Source organism: Phyllostomus hastatus, unplaced genomic scaffold, assembly GCF_019186645.2.
Source record: "Phyllostomus hastatus isolate PE091 unplaced genomic scaffold, TTU_PhHast_1.1 phas_contig_210, whole genome shotgun sequence".
NCBI lineage: Eukaryota > Metazoa > Chordata > Mammalia > Chiroptera > Phyllostomidae > Phyllostomus > Phyllostomus hastatus.
The window spans coordinates 562,280-583,447 of record NW_025333737.1 but is presented as its reverse complement, the minus strand read 5'-3'; the positions used below and the strand labels follow the sequence as shown (position 1 = coordinate 583,447).

The 21,168-nt window shown below is 40.2% G+C and overlaps 1 protein-coding gene across 1 annotated transcript in view; it reads right to left on the bottom strand.

Moving 5' to 3' along the window:
- Positions 1-296: 296 nt before the first annotated feature.
- METTL16 (methyltransferase 16, N6-methyladenosine) overlaps positions 297-21,168 on the bottom strand; it is a 74,607-nt gene continuing 53,735 nt past the window's right edge. The window contains exons 9-10 of the mRNA XM_045836428.1: positions 8,519-8,692; positions 297-8,161 (exon numbers count right to left, since the gene is read on the bottom strand). Coding sequence (XP_045692384.1) covers positions 7,538-8,161; positions 8,519-8,692 — 798 coding nt within the window. The 3' untranslated portion in view covers positions 297-7,537. The remainder of the gene's footprint in view (positions 8,162-8,518; positions 8,693-21,168) is intronic.

The following is a 21,168-nucleotide window of genomic DNA, read 5'->3' as shown; positions in this document are numbered from 1 at the left end:
AACAGTAAAATGAAAACTCACAACTATCAACAATCGAACCTAAAAAACAACAAAAACAAAAACAAAGCAAACAACCAGAACAGGAACAGAATCCCAGAACTGAAGATCACATGGAAGGTTATCAGTGGGGAGGGGAGAATGAGGGGAAACGGTACAGGGAATGAGAAGCATAAATGGTAAGTACAAAAAAGACAAGGGGAAGTTAAGAAGAGTATAGGAAATGGAGAAGCCAAAGAACTTATATGTATAACCCATGGACACGAGCTAAGGGGGGAAACTGTGGGGGTTGGGGGTGGGATTGCATGGCAGAGGGGAATAAAGAGGAGAAAAGAATGGGACAACTGTAACAGGATAATCAATAATATATACTTAAAATACTAAGACACATAAAATGTAAAATTACTCCATTTGAGTAGTTCTTATAATGAAAATACATTACTTTATAAAGTGAAATGATGTCAAAGGGGAAAAAAAGTTCTCCTGTGCCTTATGAGGAAGGGCCTCACAATTCCTGATCTCAACTATTTTGACCTGTTGCTGTGGGTCTACTTCCCATCTCAGTCTTTATTTTGAAAGGTCTCCCATTTTACCCTCAAAAGCAGATTTTGTTTCCCCCTCTCAATCCTACCTAAACCTGCTCTTTCTGATGCTTAGCTCTCAAGTTCCCCAGAAATGGTTCTGGCTCCCCTTAGAATCCAGGTGAGATGAGGAACAGCATTAAGACAGCAGTGCTAGGGATGAAGAGGTTGGGTTGGATTTGGAAGATATTTCTAAGGTGGAAGGTTGTAGTGTCCCTGGTGGTAAAAAGAGGGAGGAACACAGATGACAAACTCATCTCTGGACAGTAACTGGACAGCTGGGTGGATGGATGGTGATCAAGAATAAAAGAGAAGCAGCAGGTGCAGACAATAAGCTGAGTTTGACACAGCCACAGTTCCGGGGGTAGATGCTCTGTATTTACTTGGTTAGATATGTGGATACAGGAACTTCAGAAAAGATTTGGGCATGAACGTATGGGTGAGCACTAGCTGAATTCATGGAAGTAAATGAGGTCATCCATAAGGGGGAGAAAAGAGTGAACATGGCCCATGGACAGAATCTTTGGGATACTCTCTTAAAGAGATGAGAAGAACTCTAAAGGAGGGTGGCCAGCAACTAGACTTCAGTAGCTGAAGTAAGTAAGAGTTCAGAATAGAAGAAACCACACGCTGATGGTCTACCAGGCTTTTATAAAATACTGAATTAGTTGTCAGGATTTACAATTAGGTAAATTTCTCATTAATCTGGATTTCTGGCTTCCCTCAAAAAAATTTAATAACCCACCAACACGGGGCACCTATTTTTGCATGGCAATAACCAGCAGGAATTGAGTAAAAGATAGCTCCTTTTAGTCAGAGCATGAGCTATCCCTTCTTGCCTGGCCCCTGGTGTAGAAGATGAGGAAGTACTGTACTTCCCTTTGTGAATGAAGAAGTTCTTATTAGTGCTCATCTAGAGGTCACTGAAATACAGGCCGGAGTTTGGTCCATAATGCCCATGTTTGGCCCTGAAGGCAGGAACCCTGGGACAAACAGGTCTGAATGAAGGATCCTGTCACATCAGACTGGGAATCCCCCTTTCCCAGCCAATCTATGGGAGCAGGCCTGCCTCAGTGACAGTCCCAGGCCCAGCAGTGCTCTCTGGATGGCCTTCTCCCCTGGACAGCAGCAGCACATTTCCCAAGGGGCTGAGACAGGCTGCTGGAGTCAGCCAAGTCCCCCAGCGGAGAACTTCCTGGCTCTGGTTTCTAGACTCTCCTGCCACACTCCCTGAATGGGTCTACCAGATGGCAGGCAGCCTTTTCTTTCCTCCAGATTTTGAGTTCGTTCATCCTACCTGAGAACGGTGACTTGCTGTTCTTCTGACAACTGCTACCCTCTCCAGCAAGATTAAAAAGCACATCAGTTCTGCGTTCTACATATGTAATATTTAGTGCTGTCTATTATTTTTTAAAAATCCTTCTTCAATTATTATACAATTAGGTATTGTCTAAAAGTCATTATCTAATTATCAGTTATTTACATGGATTCTGATCCAACACGTACATGCACATTTTGTGGTTTCACTATGTAATTATCTGCACTACTGCCAAATACAAAATTCTATGAAGATTTGGTAGCATAAATTAAGAACTAATTACAAGTGATCTCACTTATTAAATCTTGCTCATTGATCATAAACTGGAAGATAATATCACTTTAAGGTGCTAAATTGTGAGGCTGGGTAAGAGCTTTTTCTCTCTTCCCTGTGTCAAACAATTGACGTCTCCTTCCCTAGAAGTGGGTCGAATTAGCCTGGATTTCCACCTTAAATGTGGCACTTGTTTCAAATCTTGAGATTTGGTATCTTGGGTCTCTGAACCTGAGTTCAGCTGACTTAGCTCTGTTAAATAACCTTAAAACAAGTCATTTAGGTTCTCTGAGCTTCTACATCATTAAGTTATCACACAGGGACACCACACCACTTGCAGGGTTACTAAATGTGGCAATTTATATAGAAAATGGCTAATCAATACTGTTCATCCTCCAGTACATGGAAAACTGGGTTTTGTTCTTGGTCAAAAAGTGGTAGTCTACAACTGCCACTAGGTGCCAGAGGCCCTGGCCTTTTCACTTGAGTTTATTGGAAGATTTTCTGATTAGAAATGGAAAACTCAAAAGAATAAGGAGATGAATAGGTTGAAAAGCCCACCCTTTGTCTATGTACGCTTCCAGGTGTTTTAGTGGTTCTCTCACATAACTGCTGCTATCACTCTGAGAGGCAAGAATTCTTCATCTTGTGTATGAGGAAGCCAAGGCTTAGTGGAACTGACTTACCCTATAAGTGGAACTGGAACGTAAACTGATGTCTGATGAGCTGTGAAGCCTGTGCTCTTTTCTGTTTTTCATTCCCCTAGGGTGGCTGGAAAAGCACTTGGGACTTAAACAACCACGGCCCTCTTAAGAACATCATATAGAAGCCAATTCTGCCAAGTTCATCTGCACTCTCTGGTTCATTCCTTATCTCATTTCCATGGCTCATAATAAGGCCCAGTGACCCTCCACTTCCCTGAAGACAGTGCAGAGTCTCTGCCGTTTCTGCTTGAGCTGAGATAGGCGGGTAGGCTACACCTCAAAAGGCATTCAGCCGTGCATGGCCTTCACTCAGTCACAACACAGAGTAAAAGCATAGTCTCCAAAAGGCAGCATTAGCTGTTCCAACCAGCAATTAAAATAACAAACTGCTGTTTTAGCCATTTGGGTGAGTCACAGCAGAGGACCTGAACGCCTTCACAGAGTAGAGTGGGGACTCTGGAAAGTGTGTGAGGCCCTGCTGCTAGTAGGGTAAGCCCCATGCAGGGCTAATACTGGGGTAGCGCAAGCACCGAGAGATTGGCACTTGCAAGCATTAGAAAGATTCAAGACCGCCAATGCCCTGCCCTACGAGGCAGAAGCCAGTTCATTCTACTGGTAAGCCTCTCCTGGGTTTTACTGGGATTACTGCCCATTCAGTAAACCAAGTCTTCCAAGTACCAACTTCCCTAAAAAATAATGTGGTCAGGTCCTTTTCCTGGGGTACCTCCTGAGTGGCAGTAAAACTGCTACACTTTTGAGACTTTCCTGCTCCTAGAGGGCTCTACTTTCCCAAAATGGACTTCTTCTTCCTAATGTGCAGATCTGTTGGGTGGCCACTCATAATACCTGATCCTGTGCCATACAAACAAGGGTAGATGAACTTCCCCTTGAGCCCACAAAGACTCCAGGGTTGGTAGTACACGTGTTCTACACAGAAACACCCCTTGTGGGAAAGAAGGCCCAGCTAACCTCAGAATACACACAATGCAGAACCAGCTATGCCAACTTTTGATGTAAACAACACATTACATGCATCCTAGTCACCCAGCCAGACAAACCAAAAGAATTTAAAGACAAAAAGAACATTGAAAACAGTTTCTTTCTTAGAGCTGTTTCTGTTTCTTGAACATAAGGCTTTTTGAAAAGTTACTGTTTAAGATCATTAAACATCCCCCTGCAGTACCCCAATTAACAAGATACTAATAAAAACTGGATCCAAAGGACTGACCCAACCTGGATATATTCTAGAGTAGCAGGACAGATGGAAAGAAAAGAAAAAAAATAAAGAGTCAACTAGGACCATAAAAAAACTTTAAAACGTTGAAAGATTATGCCGATAAAAAAGACATAGAATAGTGGATTTTTTTCTTTCTCCTACTTTTATTTTTTTAATTTTATTTACATATAAAATATTTATCTGGGTAGCAAATGGGTATTTCAAGAAAATACCAAGGGCACAATTTTATCTGTTCCCACAGCACAGTTAATTTATTAAAAGAGCCAAAGGTGCCCCCGTGTGGCCATGGAGGAAAATGCTGCAGCTTAAGAAGGAGGTGCTAACACCTTTTAAGAGGCCTTGGGTTTTCCACAGGGTTTTGCATCCTTTCCACACCTTACAGTTTTATTACTTGTAGAATTTGGTACGTTTGCATCATAGGCCTTGACTTCTAACAAGAGGAGAGGTTTCATGTTTTAAATATATATACTAAAGTTTTAAGTAATCAACATGAACCATTAAGATTAGTGGAAACCCTACCACACAGACTCCAACCCTGCTAGGACATGCAGCGATGCTCTGGTTAGTGAACAGTCAGGCAAGGATGTGGGGTGAGGGAACCAACCTGCTGGAAGCAAGGCAGATTCCAAAGAACAAAAGCAGCTTTAGTCCACATTGGAAAACAAGTCCAGCTTCTGTTCCCATTTGAGTTATAGAAGATCGTAAGCCAATGCCAAGGACCAGAATAGAATTTAAGATAATATCACAAAGATTTAATTCCATGCCAATCCACCAACATGAACTTGATCTCTAGACATTTAAGGCAACTATCATTCAACATGATATATGGGTCAATAACGTATTTCTTTAAAGAAAATAAACTCCTTTCCCCTCATACCAGAGGTATATGCTATCACATATCACACAATTATAAAGTATATGCATACCTGAAATAATTTTTGTCTTATTAAAATGTTTTCAGTGTTCTCTCATTAGATAAACTATTCTCAGAGAAGGAAGTGAAGACATCCAATAGCAAAGAAGGCACTCAGCTCTGGCAGTAGAAGCTTCCCTTGACACATACTTTTTAAACTCTAAGAGCATTACCATAATATCTATAAAACCTCATCCATGACACCAAGCCTTAAACCTGGGGCACTGAAACACAAAGACACAAGACAAATCTTTTGTGCCTCCAGCTACGCAGCATATTCCCTGGGAATCTCCTAAGTACTAGACCTAAACAAAGGCTAATACTGTGACTGAAATACATTTTGAACAGGCAAGGAGTGCAAATAAATACATTATTGTTATAACATGGAAAAATACTTATAAGATGTTAAATGAAAAACAGCATAATATAAAACTGAAAACAGCATCAGCATGACCCAAGTTAAATCCACATAATCACACACTCCATTTACAGAAAGGGAGACTAGAAGGAAATACTGAAGTACCAGTAGTAGTTGTGTTTGAGAAGGCTGAGACTAGGGGTGACTTTGTCACTGTTTTCTTTCACTTTTCCAAATCTTTAATGAGCACATGCTACTCTTTTTAAATGAAACAAACAAGTAAATAATAAATACTTATTGACCACTTACTGAATGAATAGATGTCACCTAACTCAAATACCCTAAAATTCCATCAAGGTAGAAACTGGGTTTGGGTCTGGCGTACAACTCACTGTGTCATCACAGGTAAGTACAGCAGGACAGTGGGGATGGGGATGGGTACAGGAGATGATTACTGGATTGGAGGAATCTGAAGCCATAGATTAAATCCTGACTCTGTGTGACCTAGCCCAAGACTGGTTTCCTCAGTCTGTCAAGTGAGAGGTTAGACTACAATAGCGTTTCCTAATCTTTAGTGGGTTACTGATCACTCTAACTCAGGAACACTCTTCTCTAGGGAAAAAAGCAAAAAACAAACAAAAAACCCCCATATATGCTCACAGAGCTTTCAAAAACAAGCCAGGAGGTTTATGGATGCTCTAGAGAGTCATAGACCAGGTTAAGAACAATGATGGGTTAGTATGTTATCTTCTGCAGCTCAGGATCCACTGTCACAGTGAGGTATATTCTAGTCCTATTTTCATTTCCTGTGTCTTTGCTGAGGGCCTGGTCTAGTAGCTACTGCCAAAATATGCCAAGATCATGAGTATCCTGCCCTAAGCAATAGCCACCTTTCAAAAGTGTGGCTTAACTACTCAGATCCGGTCTTCTTTGCAGATAACGAGGAATTCTGGCACCATACTAAAAAATATCAGACTGAACAGAACACTGGGCTGCTGAAACTGAAGCTCAGCAGAGGGTAACCAAAACATTAACAGAACAAAAAACGAAACTCCACTTCCAGAGGCATTCCCGTTGAGCCCTGACATTCCAACTGGAAATGTATTTTAAGAATATGGGTTACCATGACCTCAGAATTCTCCTATGCTAACAGGTAAGCACAGAGGGGGTTTACAAAGGAACCCACAAAAGGCAATATTTGATCAGCTACAACTTATCTGCCAATAGATGAGCATTTCTTAAGCAGCCTACTGCACATAACTATCTTGCTTCATTACTTATTTCTATCATCATTTACCCATTCAAAGCCAAGAAAATATTTTCCCCAACCCTAGGATTCAAACAGGATAGACAGTTTTCAATTCTGAATACTCTTATATTAAAAAACAAAACAAAGCTCCATTTCAAATGTCGTACCCGAGTAAAACTGCTACAAGACAGTACTCTCAACAGGTTGGAGGTAGGGGTATGGCTTCATTCTGTTGTGTCTCAGTCACATCTGGGAGTTTAGCTTACCTAATTGTTTCTGAAATACGTGTCATCAAAACAGACATGAGTCAGGAACGTGACGTTTCCAGGCGCTGCCCAGATCAGCCCTTCTCCTGGCATTACTAAGCTTTCTCTCCCTGGCTCTCCCACCACCTACCATCAGTCCAGTTCTTTTCTTAGGACTGACTCAGGGGTAATCAATCATATACACCCTGAGAAAGTCTTCAGTCTTCAGAGTGTCTCTACAAGAGGGTACATGGCCCGGTGACATCCTGCCTCCATTTGGGGGGTGAAAAAGCACGATGCTCTATACAGTTATGACCCAGCAAGATTCCAAAAATAATCCTTTCGACCTCAGAAGAAATCTAAAGCTAAGGTGATCAGTTTAAGTCAGGTTTAAATCCCTTTTGAGTCTTCTGATAGCTTTCTGTTGATGCTGATAACCACAATTCTTCCTCCTAAACTACCATACTACAATGCCCTGAAACTTTAAAAAAAAAAAGGGGGGGGGTTAAAAAATGAATGAATTTTTTTTTCTGTTTTTAAAGACAATCCCACATAATGCGACCTACCAACAGGCCAATGGTAGAATTCCTCTTGCCACCCCACAGGCCACTCCAAAACAAGTTGCTCTATAGAACTTCCCCAACTATGCTAGAAGTTTGGAGTTAGCTAGCAACAAGCCTGAAAATTTGGTTACGTATATAGGTACAAAGCTGGTTCATCAAATCCCTGTTCTGACCTTCAACCCAATGCATTTCAACTAAGGCATCATCTACCTCCTTCTTAACGTTTATCAAACACTTGAATAGGTAATGTCCAGCCACTCCTTGAACATGGTTCCCTTTTTCAGACACCGGGTTGCTGAACTGCTCAGAAGCCTCTTGGTCCTGGGTTTCATTGCTAGTGCCTTTACAACCTTCCAAACCCTCCATCTCTCCTTTTTCCTCACTCTTTTCGTCCTCCATAGGTTCTAGGTTTTCCTCCAGAGAAAGCGAATCCTGGACTGAGCCATGGCCCTTAATAGGGGCTGACTCGCCTTCCTGTACAGCAGGCCCACAGAGGGTACTCTCCCCAGCGCCCTGAGCCAAATCTTGGCTACTGCCAGACTCTTTGGGAGTGAACTTTTTCTCTTCCAAGGCTTGGATGACGTCCTCAGGTGCTCGAGGAACTTCTCTCAATTGTCTCACTCGTTCTCTTTTCTTTCTCCTTAAATGAATCCAGGAGTTTTCTATGGCTGTTAGGAAAAGGCTAACTTCCTCCTTTCCACAGGGAACTCGTTTATGCTGGACCTATTTGGAGAAAAAACAAAATTTTATAGGAAATCACTTTTCTACTCAAAACTTCTTTAAACAAAAAGAAAAGAGCCCTGGCCGGTGTGGCTCAGTGGGTCAAGTGCCTGCCTGTGACCCAAAGGGTTGCAGGTTTGATTCCCAGTCAGGGCACATGCCTGGGTTGCAGGCCAGGTCCCTGGTTGGAGACACGTGAGGGGCAACTGGTCAATGTAGCTCTCACACATTGATGTCTCTCTCCTGTTCTTTCTCCCTCCCTTCCCATCTCTCTAAAAATAAATAAAATCTTTGAAAAAAGGAAAAGAAAATAAGAAAGAGATAATAAGTACTTCTTCAATGTGTTTATTAATCAGATACCTTCAGATCAGTGAGAATTTTTTCAATCCATGTTGTTACAACTACTATGCCTTCTACTGTCTCAGAGCCCAAAGGCGACGCTTTAAGGGATAATTCTTTCATCACAGACTCCAACACTACAAATGTAATGGGTTTCCTTGGCTTCTCTAGTTTTCTTCGCTTACTTGGTGGTGACTGAAAGAAAAAGAAGGCATGGGAAAAGAGGAGAAAGTTATCCAAATAATTTAATGCATTACAATGAACTCAGCCAGGGAACTGTCCATGACTTATTACCAATCACATAGCACTCAAAACACAAAGGCCTTTCTTTATATGTTTGTTTGTAAAAGTTAATCCTGGAAAATAGGCTTATCACCTCCCCATTTTACAGAAGGGAAAAAAAAAATGAAATACAGAGAGGCTGTGTAATCAGCTCAAGGTCACACAAGTGGTAACTGCAAAGTTAGGATGTGAACTCCAAACCCAGGTTCTTTCTGCCATGCCATGCTTCTGGTGTTTTGGCTGTCACATGCGACAACTCCTCTAATAACTAAATATCCTTATCTACCTGTGATGTCCCCAATGGGCCTGTGTAATTATTTCCTTCATGGCAACTCAAAGACCCTCAAAGGCACTGTGCTCTTTTCTATAAAGAAGTTCATGGCTAAAATCTCCAACTTGTAGTCTGAGCTTGTACTTGCTGAGGTTCGAAAGAAAATAGCTGGTGAGCTGCGGCTTGTGAGATCACATGCTAAAAATGAGCAGGGTGCTAGGATCACATGGGTGGAAGATGAGGACTGCTTGATCTTGCTCCAAAGTAGAGCCAGGGGCATGGCATTGCCTCTCAGCTGTGGAGAGGGGGCACCAGAACCAATGAGAACAGTGAATTTGAAAGCTGGTTCCACATAATTCAAAACTGTCATCTTCCTATTTCAAGCTTGGAAAGTGAATTGTACTTTACCCACTAGAGGGACTCAAGTTCCATTCTATAAACCAAATGACATTGCTGTATTTAAAATTTATTTCTTTAAAGTAAAAAATGTCTAAATATTAAAAAACAAAAACTCAGCTAAGACCAGATATATTATGGGCACTTTATTTTCAGAGACAGTCTCATACTTATTGACAAAATTTATCGAAACTTAAAAAAAAAAATGAGATAATTTTAAGGTCATGGTCAAAATGAACAGATGAAGATTATATGAAGAAAGTCTTAAAAAGGGAAACACCTACTTAGCTTTGCAGATATTTTCCTACAAAAAAACAAGTCCCTGATGAATTGTGTTGCTGTTAACTCCAAATCTACCTGGAAATAGTGTCAGAGCAGGTGCAAACACACACACAGAAAGGTCTAACTACTGGGTGAGGCCTTGTAAGAACTAACCAGCAATCCCATACCCTATACACAAAATAGCCAGTTTATTCTATGCTAGAAAACTTGATGAGACAAATTCATATTGACATTAAGCCAATAGAATTGTTATTACTCAACTGCCCAGCATAAGAAACATAATTTCTAGTCTACTGAGAGCTTAAATATTTTGCACTAAGGAGATTCAGCTGGGGAGAAAGAAAGATGGTGGTGTATAGGAGGATGGGGCATAAGAAGCAGATTCACTAACAAAATAAACAAAACTGAAACAGACTGATGGTTGACAGAGGGGAGAGGGGTTGGGGATTGAGTAAAAAAGAAGAAGGGATTAGAACTACAAATTGGTAGCCACAAAACAGTCACAGGGATGTATAGGACTGCATAGAAAATCTAGTCAATAATACTGTAAGAACTACATATGGTGCCACATGGGTACTGGAACTACTGGGGGAACACTTTGTAAAGCGTATGAGTGTCTAACTACTATGCTGCACACCTGAAATTCATACAAAGTAACATTGAATGTAAACTGTAATTGAAAAATAAAATTTAGCCCTGGCTGGCGTAGCTCAGTGGATTGAGCTCGGGCTGGGAACCAAAGTGTCCCAGGTTCGATTCCCAGCCAGGGTACATTCCTGGGTTGCAGGCCATAACCCCCAGCAACTGCACATTGATGTCTCCCTCCCTCTCTCCCTCCCTCTCTCTCTCCCCCCCCCGCCCCCTTCCCTCCCTGAAAATGGATGAATAAAATCTTAAAAAAAAACAAAACAAAACAGATTCCCCATTGCACTTCCCAACATCCACCCAAGGCTGTCACCACGGAGAGGACACTGTACCAGGGCCATCCCTAATAGCCCTCCAGGCACACCCAAGGTTATTGACAAATGGTGAAAAGACAGTGCTTTATATCCCTTCTGACAGAGGTGGTAATCCTTTGTGTTCACAAATTCCAACCAGCAAAGTGAAGACAATGCTGCTGTGTTTCTTATTTGTCTTGCTGGAGTCAGCCTGCAATCACCCCTTCTCCGAAAGAATGGACTCATCATCATTTTTAGAACTTAAAGGAGAGAAATGCATCCTCACCAAACCTAGCAAGAGCTCTACCAAGGATCCACTTTCCAAGTTCCAAAGGAGTCAGAAACAACAAAATAGACAACTTACTGCCCAGTTATCCCAGGACTAAAATGAAACTCCTCTGTCTCAGATATGGCTCTTATTTACCTTGCACCCGGGCCCCAGTTTTCCATCCACAATGATAACTGACAAATCTGGATACACACATATACATACATAGTCCTAGGATTATTTTAGTTTTACTCTATTGTACAATATAGGTACTCAAGGAAGATAATTTGTACTCTCGAAATTCTCAAGCAAAGTTTTTAAACGATTAAAGATGAACTTAAGCCTGGCTTACAGCAATCATTCCTCTCCCCCTCATGTTTATACTGAAAATTCTTAGTAGGCAGGGCAAGAGTAAAATATAGGAGCAGGTCTTAAGAAATTAATAGTTAAAATCAACCCCACAGTTCCCTGGTAGTAGGTGATTTTATCACCTGCCACAACACTAGTAAATAGAAGCTGTCTGTTTTCCCCAATTGAGATTATCTTACTTTGTTAATACGCTTATAATCTCAAACCACAAATTTTTTTTACAGATTTTATTTATTTATTTCCAGAGAGAGGGGAAGGGAGGGAGAAAGAGAAGGAGAGAAACAACCAATGGTTGTTCTCATGCACCCCTCAATGGGGACCTGGCCTGCACGTGCACTGACTGGGAATCAAACAGGAGACCCTTTGGTTCACAGGTCGGCACTCAGTCCACTGAGCCACGCCAGCCAAGGCTCAAACCACAAATCTTTTAAATGAAAAGCGCTATACTCAACTGTCATAATCTAATTTAACAGGCAAGATAACATAAATAATTTGTCATCTTAAAGTATAATTAAAAAAATCAATTCCTTACAATGACTAATTCAGTTTAATGCAAAGGACTAGCAGATAAATTTACAATCGATATCACATTAGAAGATGTTAATGTTACCCAGCTGAAATTACAATGTGAAAGAAGCTTGGTAGGGAGCAGTTAATCCCACAGGGTATATAGGTTTTGTATCTTTTGAATTGCAAGGATTCAACGAATAATAACCAGCAGGCAGAGGACCTTCAAATGTTATTTTGTTGCATTATTGAAAACACATCAGACTGAAACCATAATTGGACAAAAAATAGTTCTTAAATTTGAAAATCTGCTTTAACTAGCAGGACTGTGTATAATTTCTTAAATCCTCACTCTTAATTTCTAGATTTCACTGGTGCAATCAGTCAGTCAAGAGACTCTCAAATTACGTATAACCTGACACAAATCCATGTAGCATCTGCCATACTGCCAAGGCTCTGCTGTTAATGACAGCTAAAGCAACAACTCCCAATGGAGCCACAAGCTACATGAAATTATTGTATTCTCCCTAGTATCTGCAAGAAAGGAGGGGAGTCATTCACGACAACCTGCTGAGCATGAAGCCACAGCCTCCTTGTTTCGACAAGGCAGCTTCTAGAGTGATATGGAGGAGAAAGGAGCACGTTTGGCATGGGGATCTTTGCTGATCTGCTGCACTCTGAAGGGCTACATTCCTAGGCCCCCCAGGCACAAGCAGAATAGCTCATGGGCCAGGATCCAGCACAGACCCTCATGTTTTAGAGATACAAAGCCAGCGGGCTGACACTGACACCTGGATGGAACACCGACAGGAGGTGAGTTGGGAAGGGCAGCCAGACTACCTTGCCAACTACTCTGTATTCAGATGTGTGCCACCTCTGCTGCCATGAAATAAATGGAATATTTTGTTGCCTAAGGGTGCAGCCTCCTCGTTAACAGTCCAGTGCATATTTCTATTATTATCTTAATCAGATGGGTCACTGTTCAAAATGTCCTGATCATTCCCGGTATATAGGTAATAACAGTAAAAAGTAAAACAGCAAAAGGAAAGAAAAACTTATGTAGAATGCTACCTATCTAAAAGGTGGTTATAACTCTATGGGCATGGGTGCCTTTCCTTGTATGAAAAAGTAAACAGTGGAGCCCTGACCGGTGTGGTTCTGTTGGGTGGGCACTGTCCCGCAAAGCAAAAGGTTGCCAGTTTGATTCCCTGTCTGGGCGAATGTCTGGGTTGTGGGTTCACTCCCCAGCTGGGGTGTGTACAAGAGGCAACCAGTGGATGTTTCTCACACTGATGTTTCTCTCCCTTTTTCTCCCTCCCTTTCTCCATCCCTTAAAAAAAAAGGATAAATTGTAAAATTGTTTAAATAGTAATCCATGAAGCAGTGAGGGATCAGAGTTAAAAGACAAGAGAAACAAGCCAGACTTTTGACAACATCACCTTTTTTAAAGATCTGCTATTGAAACCATGTAAATATATTTTACAATTACAAAACAAAATTAACACAAAAAGACACTGTGAAATTGTCCCCAAAGACAAAAAAAAAATGATAAAGCAAAAATTTGCTATTTTCACAAATCTTTCTGTTACTGGTAGTGTTGAGACCTGTGACAGTGCGTTAAAACAGACGGCAGTTATGTTACAACTGTATACGGTCAGTGACTGAGCTTGCTGACATGGGATTTTTGCAATAGGAGATATTAAGTAGAAACTGAATAGAAAGTACAGCATAAACTTAGACCATATTTCATCTTTAAAAAGAAAATAATTCCATCCTGACTGGTGTATAGCTCAGTGGGTTGGGCATCATCCCCACACATCAAACGGTTGCCAGGATTGTGGGCTGGGATCCTGGTTGGAGGCACACGAGAGGCAACCGATAGATGTTTCTCCAGTACATCAATATTTTTCTCCCCCTCTCTCTCCCTCCTTTACCCTCTCTCTAAAAATAAATGAATAAAATATCAAAAAAAAAGAAAGAAAAGAATTCCTAGCTCTATCCACTGAAAAAGCCTAGAAACAATGACCAGCTCAGTAATAACCAACCAAGTGCTCAGACGAATACCTCTAAATATCATTTCCACTAAAATAAACTAGAGGTCCTTGCAGAAATGGCTGAATCCAGGTCTGGGACAGAAAGAGGCATGAGCCAGGACAACCTGTCACACTACAAAGCACAAAAGCTACCAAAGACTGTAATGGTCACGGTAAGACGATTCAGGAGTCAACCCGAGAAAACTCCCAGGGCCGAAGGTGGACAATCTATGCATCCAGAAAGATAGTAAGTGTAGTAATGGATTGAAAAATACTAGAAGTGTAAATCCATGAGTTCATAATGCTCTAAAAACAAAAACTAAACCACCCTCTTTGGTCACTTTTGGAAGTGCTAGGGAACCACCAACTCATCATTCTTAAAAATAAAGCAAAATAATCAAGCGTTTATCCTGCCTTTACCAGGTGAACTGTTGGGTAATAAAATAATTGTTAAGGGCAAATTTCTCTAGCTCTGTCTTTTTAAAAGATTTTATTTATTTTTAGAGAGCAAGGAAGGGACCCTGAGGAAGGACTGAATCTGAAACTCAGGCATGTGCCCTGACTGGGAACTGAACCTTCTGCTTTGCAGGAAGGTGCCCAACCAACAGAGCCACACCAGTCAGGGCAGGTAAATTTCTCCTTAGAGAAACTTTAGAAAAAGATCCAAGCAAACATTATGTACTTCCCGATAAAGTATACCACACACCTAGGAAGCCCTTTCATTCCCCAAAATCAAATCTGTATTTGATCAAATCTCTAGATGTAAATACTAATTTACAGGAAAGACAGGGTCTGAGGAACACCACAGAAGTGCACTCCAAAAAATCTAGATATAAAAAACTCCATGAGACAAATATCCCAGTTTCTTCAACCAATAAGGGAGGGAGTGAGATAAGGGGGGAAGGAGAGGAGGAAGGGAGAGAGGAAGAAAAGGGGAGGGGGCACTTACACAGTAAAAGCAGCTCAAAGGGTATGTCAACAACCACAATGTGTAAAACTTAAGAACCTAGTTTGACAAACTTGACAACATCTGATCATCTACAGAGATGACATGAGGAATTACTGTAAATCATTTCGGTTGTGATTGTGGTATTATGTTTTAAAAAAAAAAAAAGAATCTTTATCTTTAGAGATGAAAATAGTTATGGATGAAGTAGCATGCTGAGATTTGCTTCAGAACTTGAGGGCAGAAGAAGAGGAGTACATGGGGTTACGGATGCAACAAGAATGGGCACCAACTGTCAACAGTGAAGCGGGTGGCAGACGAGATGGGAGCCCAATAAATGAGAGTTCTATCTTTTCATAAATTTCATATTTACCATAATCAAAAGTTTCCTTTAAAAGTTTCTTGAATGTGAAAGATCAAATGATAAAGCTTTTAGAATATAGGAGAAAGTATTCCTGACCTTGAAATAAGTAAAGATTTTAAAAATTTATTTATTTTCAGAGAAGAGGGAAGGGAGGGAGAAAGAAAGGGAGAGAAACACTGATGTGCGAGAGATACACTGATTGGTTGTTTCTCACACGTCTCCAACCAAGGACCTGGCATACAATCCAGGCATGTGCCCTGACTGGGAATCGAACTGGCAACTCTTTGGTTCATAGGCCAGCACTACTCAATCCACTGAGCCACACCAGCCAGGACAGGAAAGATTTTTTTAAACAAGACACAAAAAGCACTAACCACCAACAAAAGAAAAGACTGGTACATTGGGTTAAATTAAAATTACAATTTGTTTTTTATCCAAAGGTGTTGACAAGCTAACACCTGGGAGAAAATATTAGTAACATACGGAGTGGGGCAAAAGTAGGTTTATAGTTGTTCATATGGAAAATAATACAGTAATAAATAAGTAATAATATGAGAACAAACTATTTTATGTACTCACAACTATAAACCTACTTTGCCTCAGCCTGTACTAAAAGGAGGCCTATATCCAGAAAAATACTGAAAATGGCTACACTTCAGTTTTTCTTTTTTGACATTATTTGTTATTGTATTTTTCCGTTACCATTTATCCCTCCATATACCCTCTTCCACCTCCATGCCCCCCAGCAATCACCATACTGTTGTCCATGTCCATGAGTTCTATCTTTTTTTCTTTTTTGCTCAATCCCCATCCCCACCCCTCCAGAACAATTCCATTTTTAAAAACTGTAGTAATAAAATAGGCAAGAAATGCAGACACTTGACATAAAGAGAATACCCAAACAGTAGATAGGATATCTAAAAAGATGTTAAACCTCATGACCCAACAATTCCACTCCTAGGTCATACTCAACTGAGATGTAAAATCATGTACAAGAATGTTCACAGAAACATTATTCATAACACTTGCACACCGGAAACAACTCAAATGTCTCTAAATAGTAGAATAGATAAACTGTAGCATACTCATAAGATACAGTGATACTATTTCAAGGGACAAACTCTTCCTTGAACCAATGTAGATAAATCCTACACACATAATTTGTATGAAAGAAACTAGATACTAAAGATCACCAACAGGAGGGAGGGGTTAGTAATTAGACATGAGCCTGAGAGGAATTTGGGTTGCTGGTAAATAAGTCATTAAGATTCAAATTTATAACCAATACCTTTTTATAAAAGCACATACATTTCCATTTTTAAAAGTTTACAAAATTAAATCAGAATAGAAACAGAACCAAGGCAATTAAAATGGTCTAAAGTTGATAAATGAAGAAGTAAAGGTAAAAGTATATTTTTTTCTAGAGTATTGCTATCCAGTAGAACTTTCTGTCATGACAGAAATGTTCCATATCTGTGCTGGCCAATATGGTAGCTTCTAGCAACGTGTGGCTATTGGAACACTTGAAATGTAGCTAGTGAGACTCAGAAACTGAATTTTAATTTAATTTAATTTTAATGTAAAGAGTCAGTGTACTCGTGACCAGCGTATTGGACAGCAGAGATCAAGAGCTATGGAGGTACTACCACCCTGGTCAGTGTGGCTCAGGTGGTTGGAGCAACGTCTGTCCTGTAAACCCAAAGGTGGGGTTTGATTCCTGGTTAGGGCATATATGTATGTTGTGAGCTTGGTCCCCCACTGGGGGGCCTATAGGAGGCAACCAATCAATGTTTCTCTGTTACACTGATGTTTTCCCCCAACTCCCCACCTAAAAGCAATGTAAAAAATGTCCTCAGGTGAGGATTTAAAAAAAAACAAGGGAGAGCTCTATGGAGGCACCACCATAGAAAACAGAATCCACTACTGTATGTTCTTTCTGGGGAGTGGGACGGTATAAAAAGGCTGGGATGGTATAAAAAGGTTGTCATGGGGCTAACTTGCTTATGATAACTTCTTCTGTACTATTTGATGTGTAAATTTCCCTATGTGTAGAATTAAAATTTTTTTTAAGATTTTATTTATTTATTTTTAGGGAGGGAAGAGAGAGAGAGAGAGAGAGAGAGAGAGAGAGAGAGAGAGAGAGAGAGAGAGAGAGAGAGAAACATCAATGTGCGGTTGCTGGGGGTTATGGCCTGCAACCCAGGAATGTACCCTAGCTGGGGATCGAACCTAGGACACTTTGGTTCCCAGCCCGAGCTCAATCCACTGAGCTACACCAGCCAGGGCTTTGTAGAATTAAATTTTAATTTTAAAAAAGAAACTACTCACCCTGGCCGGGTGAGTCAGTTGTTGAAGTGTCATCCTGTACACCAAAGGGTTGTGGGTTTGATTCCCAGTTAGGACACATACCTGGGTTGTGGGTTTGATCACCGGTTTGGGTGCATACAGAAGGTAACCAACCAATAATGTTTCTCTTTCGCATAGATGTTTTTCTCTCTCCCCATCCCTCATCCCCTACATCCAGCCCCCTTCCTTTCTCTCTAAAATCAATAAAAATGGAAAAAATCCTTGGAAGAGGATTAGGAAAAACAGGGGATAAAAAAAAGCAAAAAGCCATGTAATAGTCTTAAGAACTACCTCTCAGCTATTACAAAAAAATCGGGGCGGGGGGGAATGCAGACAACTGTACTTGAACAACAATAAAATTAAAAAATAAAATCAAACCCACTTTTAAAGTACAAAGGTATTCTATTCTGAATACTATTCCAAATTAGCTATGTGGGCTTTGAAAGCAATTTTAACAAAACCCCAAACTTCAAAAGAGAATTCCCTTAGGAATTAAAAATCATTAGAAACTGAAACCAAAATAAAATGTTTTGATAAATGGCAACAGAACAAATGTTAGACCTACTAGCCTGGGAGGGAGTGTCTGAGGTGACTGGTGCCACCGAACCCGAACACCTCAACCTGTAACTCAAGAAAAAGTAACAATCCAAACAAACAGACAAACAAATATGATGCATCAAACTAGGTTAATTCTGTAAGCTGCATTTTGGGGGCCAGAAAGGTAAAACAAAATAAAAATAGAAATGATTCTATAAATAGAATTAACCTTTTTTATGATTTATAAAATTAACCGTATTATTTGTTATACTTTGTAAAAATAATAATGGAACCAAGTGATATAGGGTACTCTTAGATTATCAATTTGACTCAATATTAAAATTATTTAATTTTAAAAAATGAAAATAAACACATGTATGGAATAGATTACAAACTTTAAATGGATTTTAAAAGAGAAAAGTACAGGACACTTCATGGCATAGCGTGAGTTATCGTCATGTTGGTGCTCAGGGGTTTGTCAGTAACTGTTTTCTGCTACAGTTGGTACTTCAGTGGAAAAGTCTGAGAATCATTGTCCTACATCATTTGCTCCTTTACTTTCATTCATTTGATGATTACTATTTGAGGATCAGACATTTATGCTAGGTTGGGGCTATATAAAAGATACAAAGATAGAAATACGGACAAGTACTACAGTGAGGACAGAAGAAGAATCCCAATGTTAGCTTCAGAAGAGTCAGGACAAGCTTCACAGAAGGTAGTATCTGAACTAACTTGATAGATGAGGTGTCTGATGGTGAGAGAGGACTCTCCTGACAATTTTTAGTAATCTAATGACTACTTGGGTATTCTCTTTATGTCAAAAAACAAAAAAAGGAATCTCAGCAGTAACTCAACATTCCTGTAGCACCAAACTGGAAAATGATAACACAATATATTTTACTGAGCATTTACTATATAGCAGGCACTGTGTTAAGTATATTTAATCCACAAAACCCTATGTCATGGGTATTATCATTACCCCCCATTTTATGAATAAGGACACTGAAGCTTAGAGAAGTTAAATAACCTGCTCAACATAAAACTAGGTAGGGGCCAGCTCACAAAAGGAATTTTCTATACAGCATACAATAGTTTTGGTGTTTATCCACCGTGCCAGAGTTAAACAAATCACCAATTCAAAGTATATACAAATGGCTGAAAAAGATAAGTACAAGTCCAGAGATTTCTATGGGCTGAATGGTTAAGAAGGTTTTATGCAGAAATTGGAACTGAGCTGGGCTGCAGTAGAGGGAAGTCCGAGGGAAGGACTAGACAGAGAACAGACTGTGAACAAAGGCTTTTATGATGCCGAAGTCAAAGCTGACTGGGTGCCAATATGGTAGAAAACAGTACAGTCAGAAAAACAGGGAGTGACTAGGATGAAGTCAAAGGCAGATCTGGAAGGCCCAATGAGCCAAACAAGGACACTGGCAGTAGGTAGCCACTCATAAATTTTTTAGCAGAAAGGTGAGCTAAGGATGAGCCCAAGTGACTCTTACAAGAAAAGAGGGGTTGCTGAGGATGGTCTACAAACAAGATGATGGGGACCTACAGGAGCAGGTTCTTAAATGGCTAGAGTGGAGTAAACAGCAGTACTGTAGAAAGCAGAGTATCAGAGTGATGAAGAGTACAGGTTATGAAATCAGATTAATCTGGGTTCCAACCTGACATTTTAGAGCCTCAAGTTTACGCATTTAGTAAGTGAAAATAATACCATCTCATTCACTTGATTGTTCTCAGGTTTATATGAAATGATAGATAATGTGTGTGAAGTGAACCATTCAAACAACAAAGACAATATCCAGGTCCTCAAATCTACTAATGTTCTGCTCTCCATGCTGCACCTTAGTTGTACTACATCATTGCTTTCCACTGCCAGAAAATACTGAGCACCAACAATAACAATTCCTCCTCCATGAAGTTACCTCTGACAGCCCAGCCTGAACTCAGCTCTCTAACTCTCAACCATTCTGGTCCCTACCGTCATTTCAGCACTTACTCTTATACAATTTTGCATAAATGATTCATGTGTTTTTCTCCCCACCCCTAAAATTAATCATCATAAAGGACAGAAAATGGTGTCATTTCTTTGGTATTATCACAATGAAGATCATACTTAATAAGTAAATAAAAAGAGAGCCCTTAGCTTTGGTTTTGCTCAAGAGCTCAACTCCCTAATCATCACATCTGTTTTATAATGTATAACTTGGTATAGTATTGTTTTTCAAACCATTTCTTAACGATGAATCCTTTAAACAAATAAAATCAATACATAACATTGCTAAAAGCAGATAGCTCTGGTTAAAATGAGAGTGAGGCCTGAAGTACCAACTTGATATCTGCCCCCAACTGTCATCCCCTGGGACATTTACATGGAATCCCTAATCTATCCGGAACTTGTTTGAAAACCTATGGAGTTGTCAGCACAGCCACTGTCAGGAGACCCCAAACCCTGACAACACTAACAAGGCGACCTAATTAATTTTCCCCTTCCCTCCCCCTGCTTTCCAATCCCAAAGGCTCTCTAGTCATTACTCCCTAGATAGGGAAGTCCTAGGAAATGCCTTGAATGCAGAGGAAGAATTTTTTAAAACCAGAGTTCCTGGACAAGGCTCATACCAAGAGTGTCCAAGTTGCTGGAGACACATTATTTTTCCTTTTTCTTTTAACAAGCATCAAACTTCTGAAAGCAAAGCTAAAATAATGCCTGGAGCAATTAGAAAGAAGCTGGGAGAAAGAGCCATTCTAAGTGGCTTGTTAAAATTCTGCAAAGAAACAGTCCTTACAAGATGCTTCCTTATATTCATCATCAATCAAAAACGATTGTACAAAAATTCTATCAACACTAAGACTTGTCTTTTTGTTGCTAAAATAAATCCAGACAAGAGCAATGGCATTTGAATCAGGAGTGAATTAGAATTTTTCAGCACTCAGCACCAACATAAAGGAGTCACTTAGGTCTGTGATAAGTAAAAACATAAGTTGCCATAGTAACCTGCACATTTACCCTAGAAAGGCCCTACTGGGGATGAGAGGCAGGGAAGTAGGTCAATATTTCTGCCTAACGAGCTCTAGTTCTTGGCCTCCTCTCCTCATCTAAAGCAGCATCCTTCTTCTCCACCCCCAAAA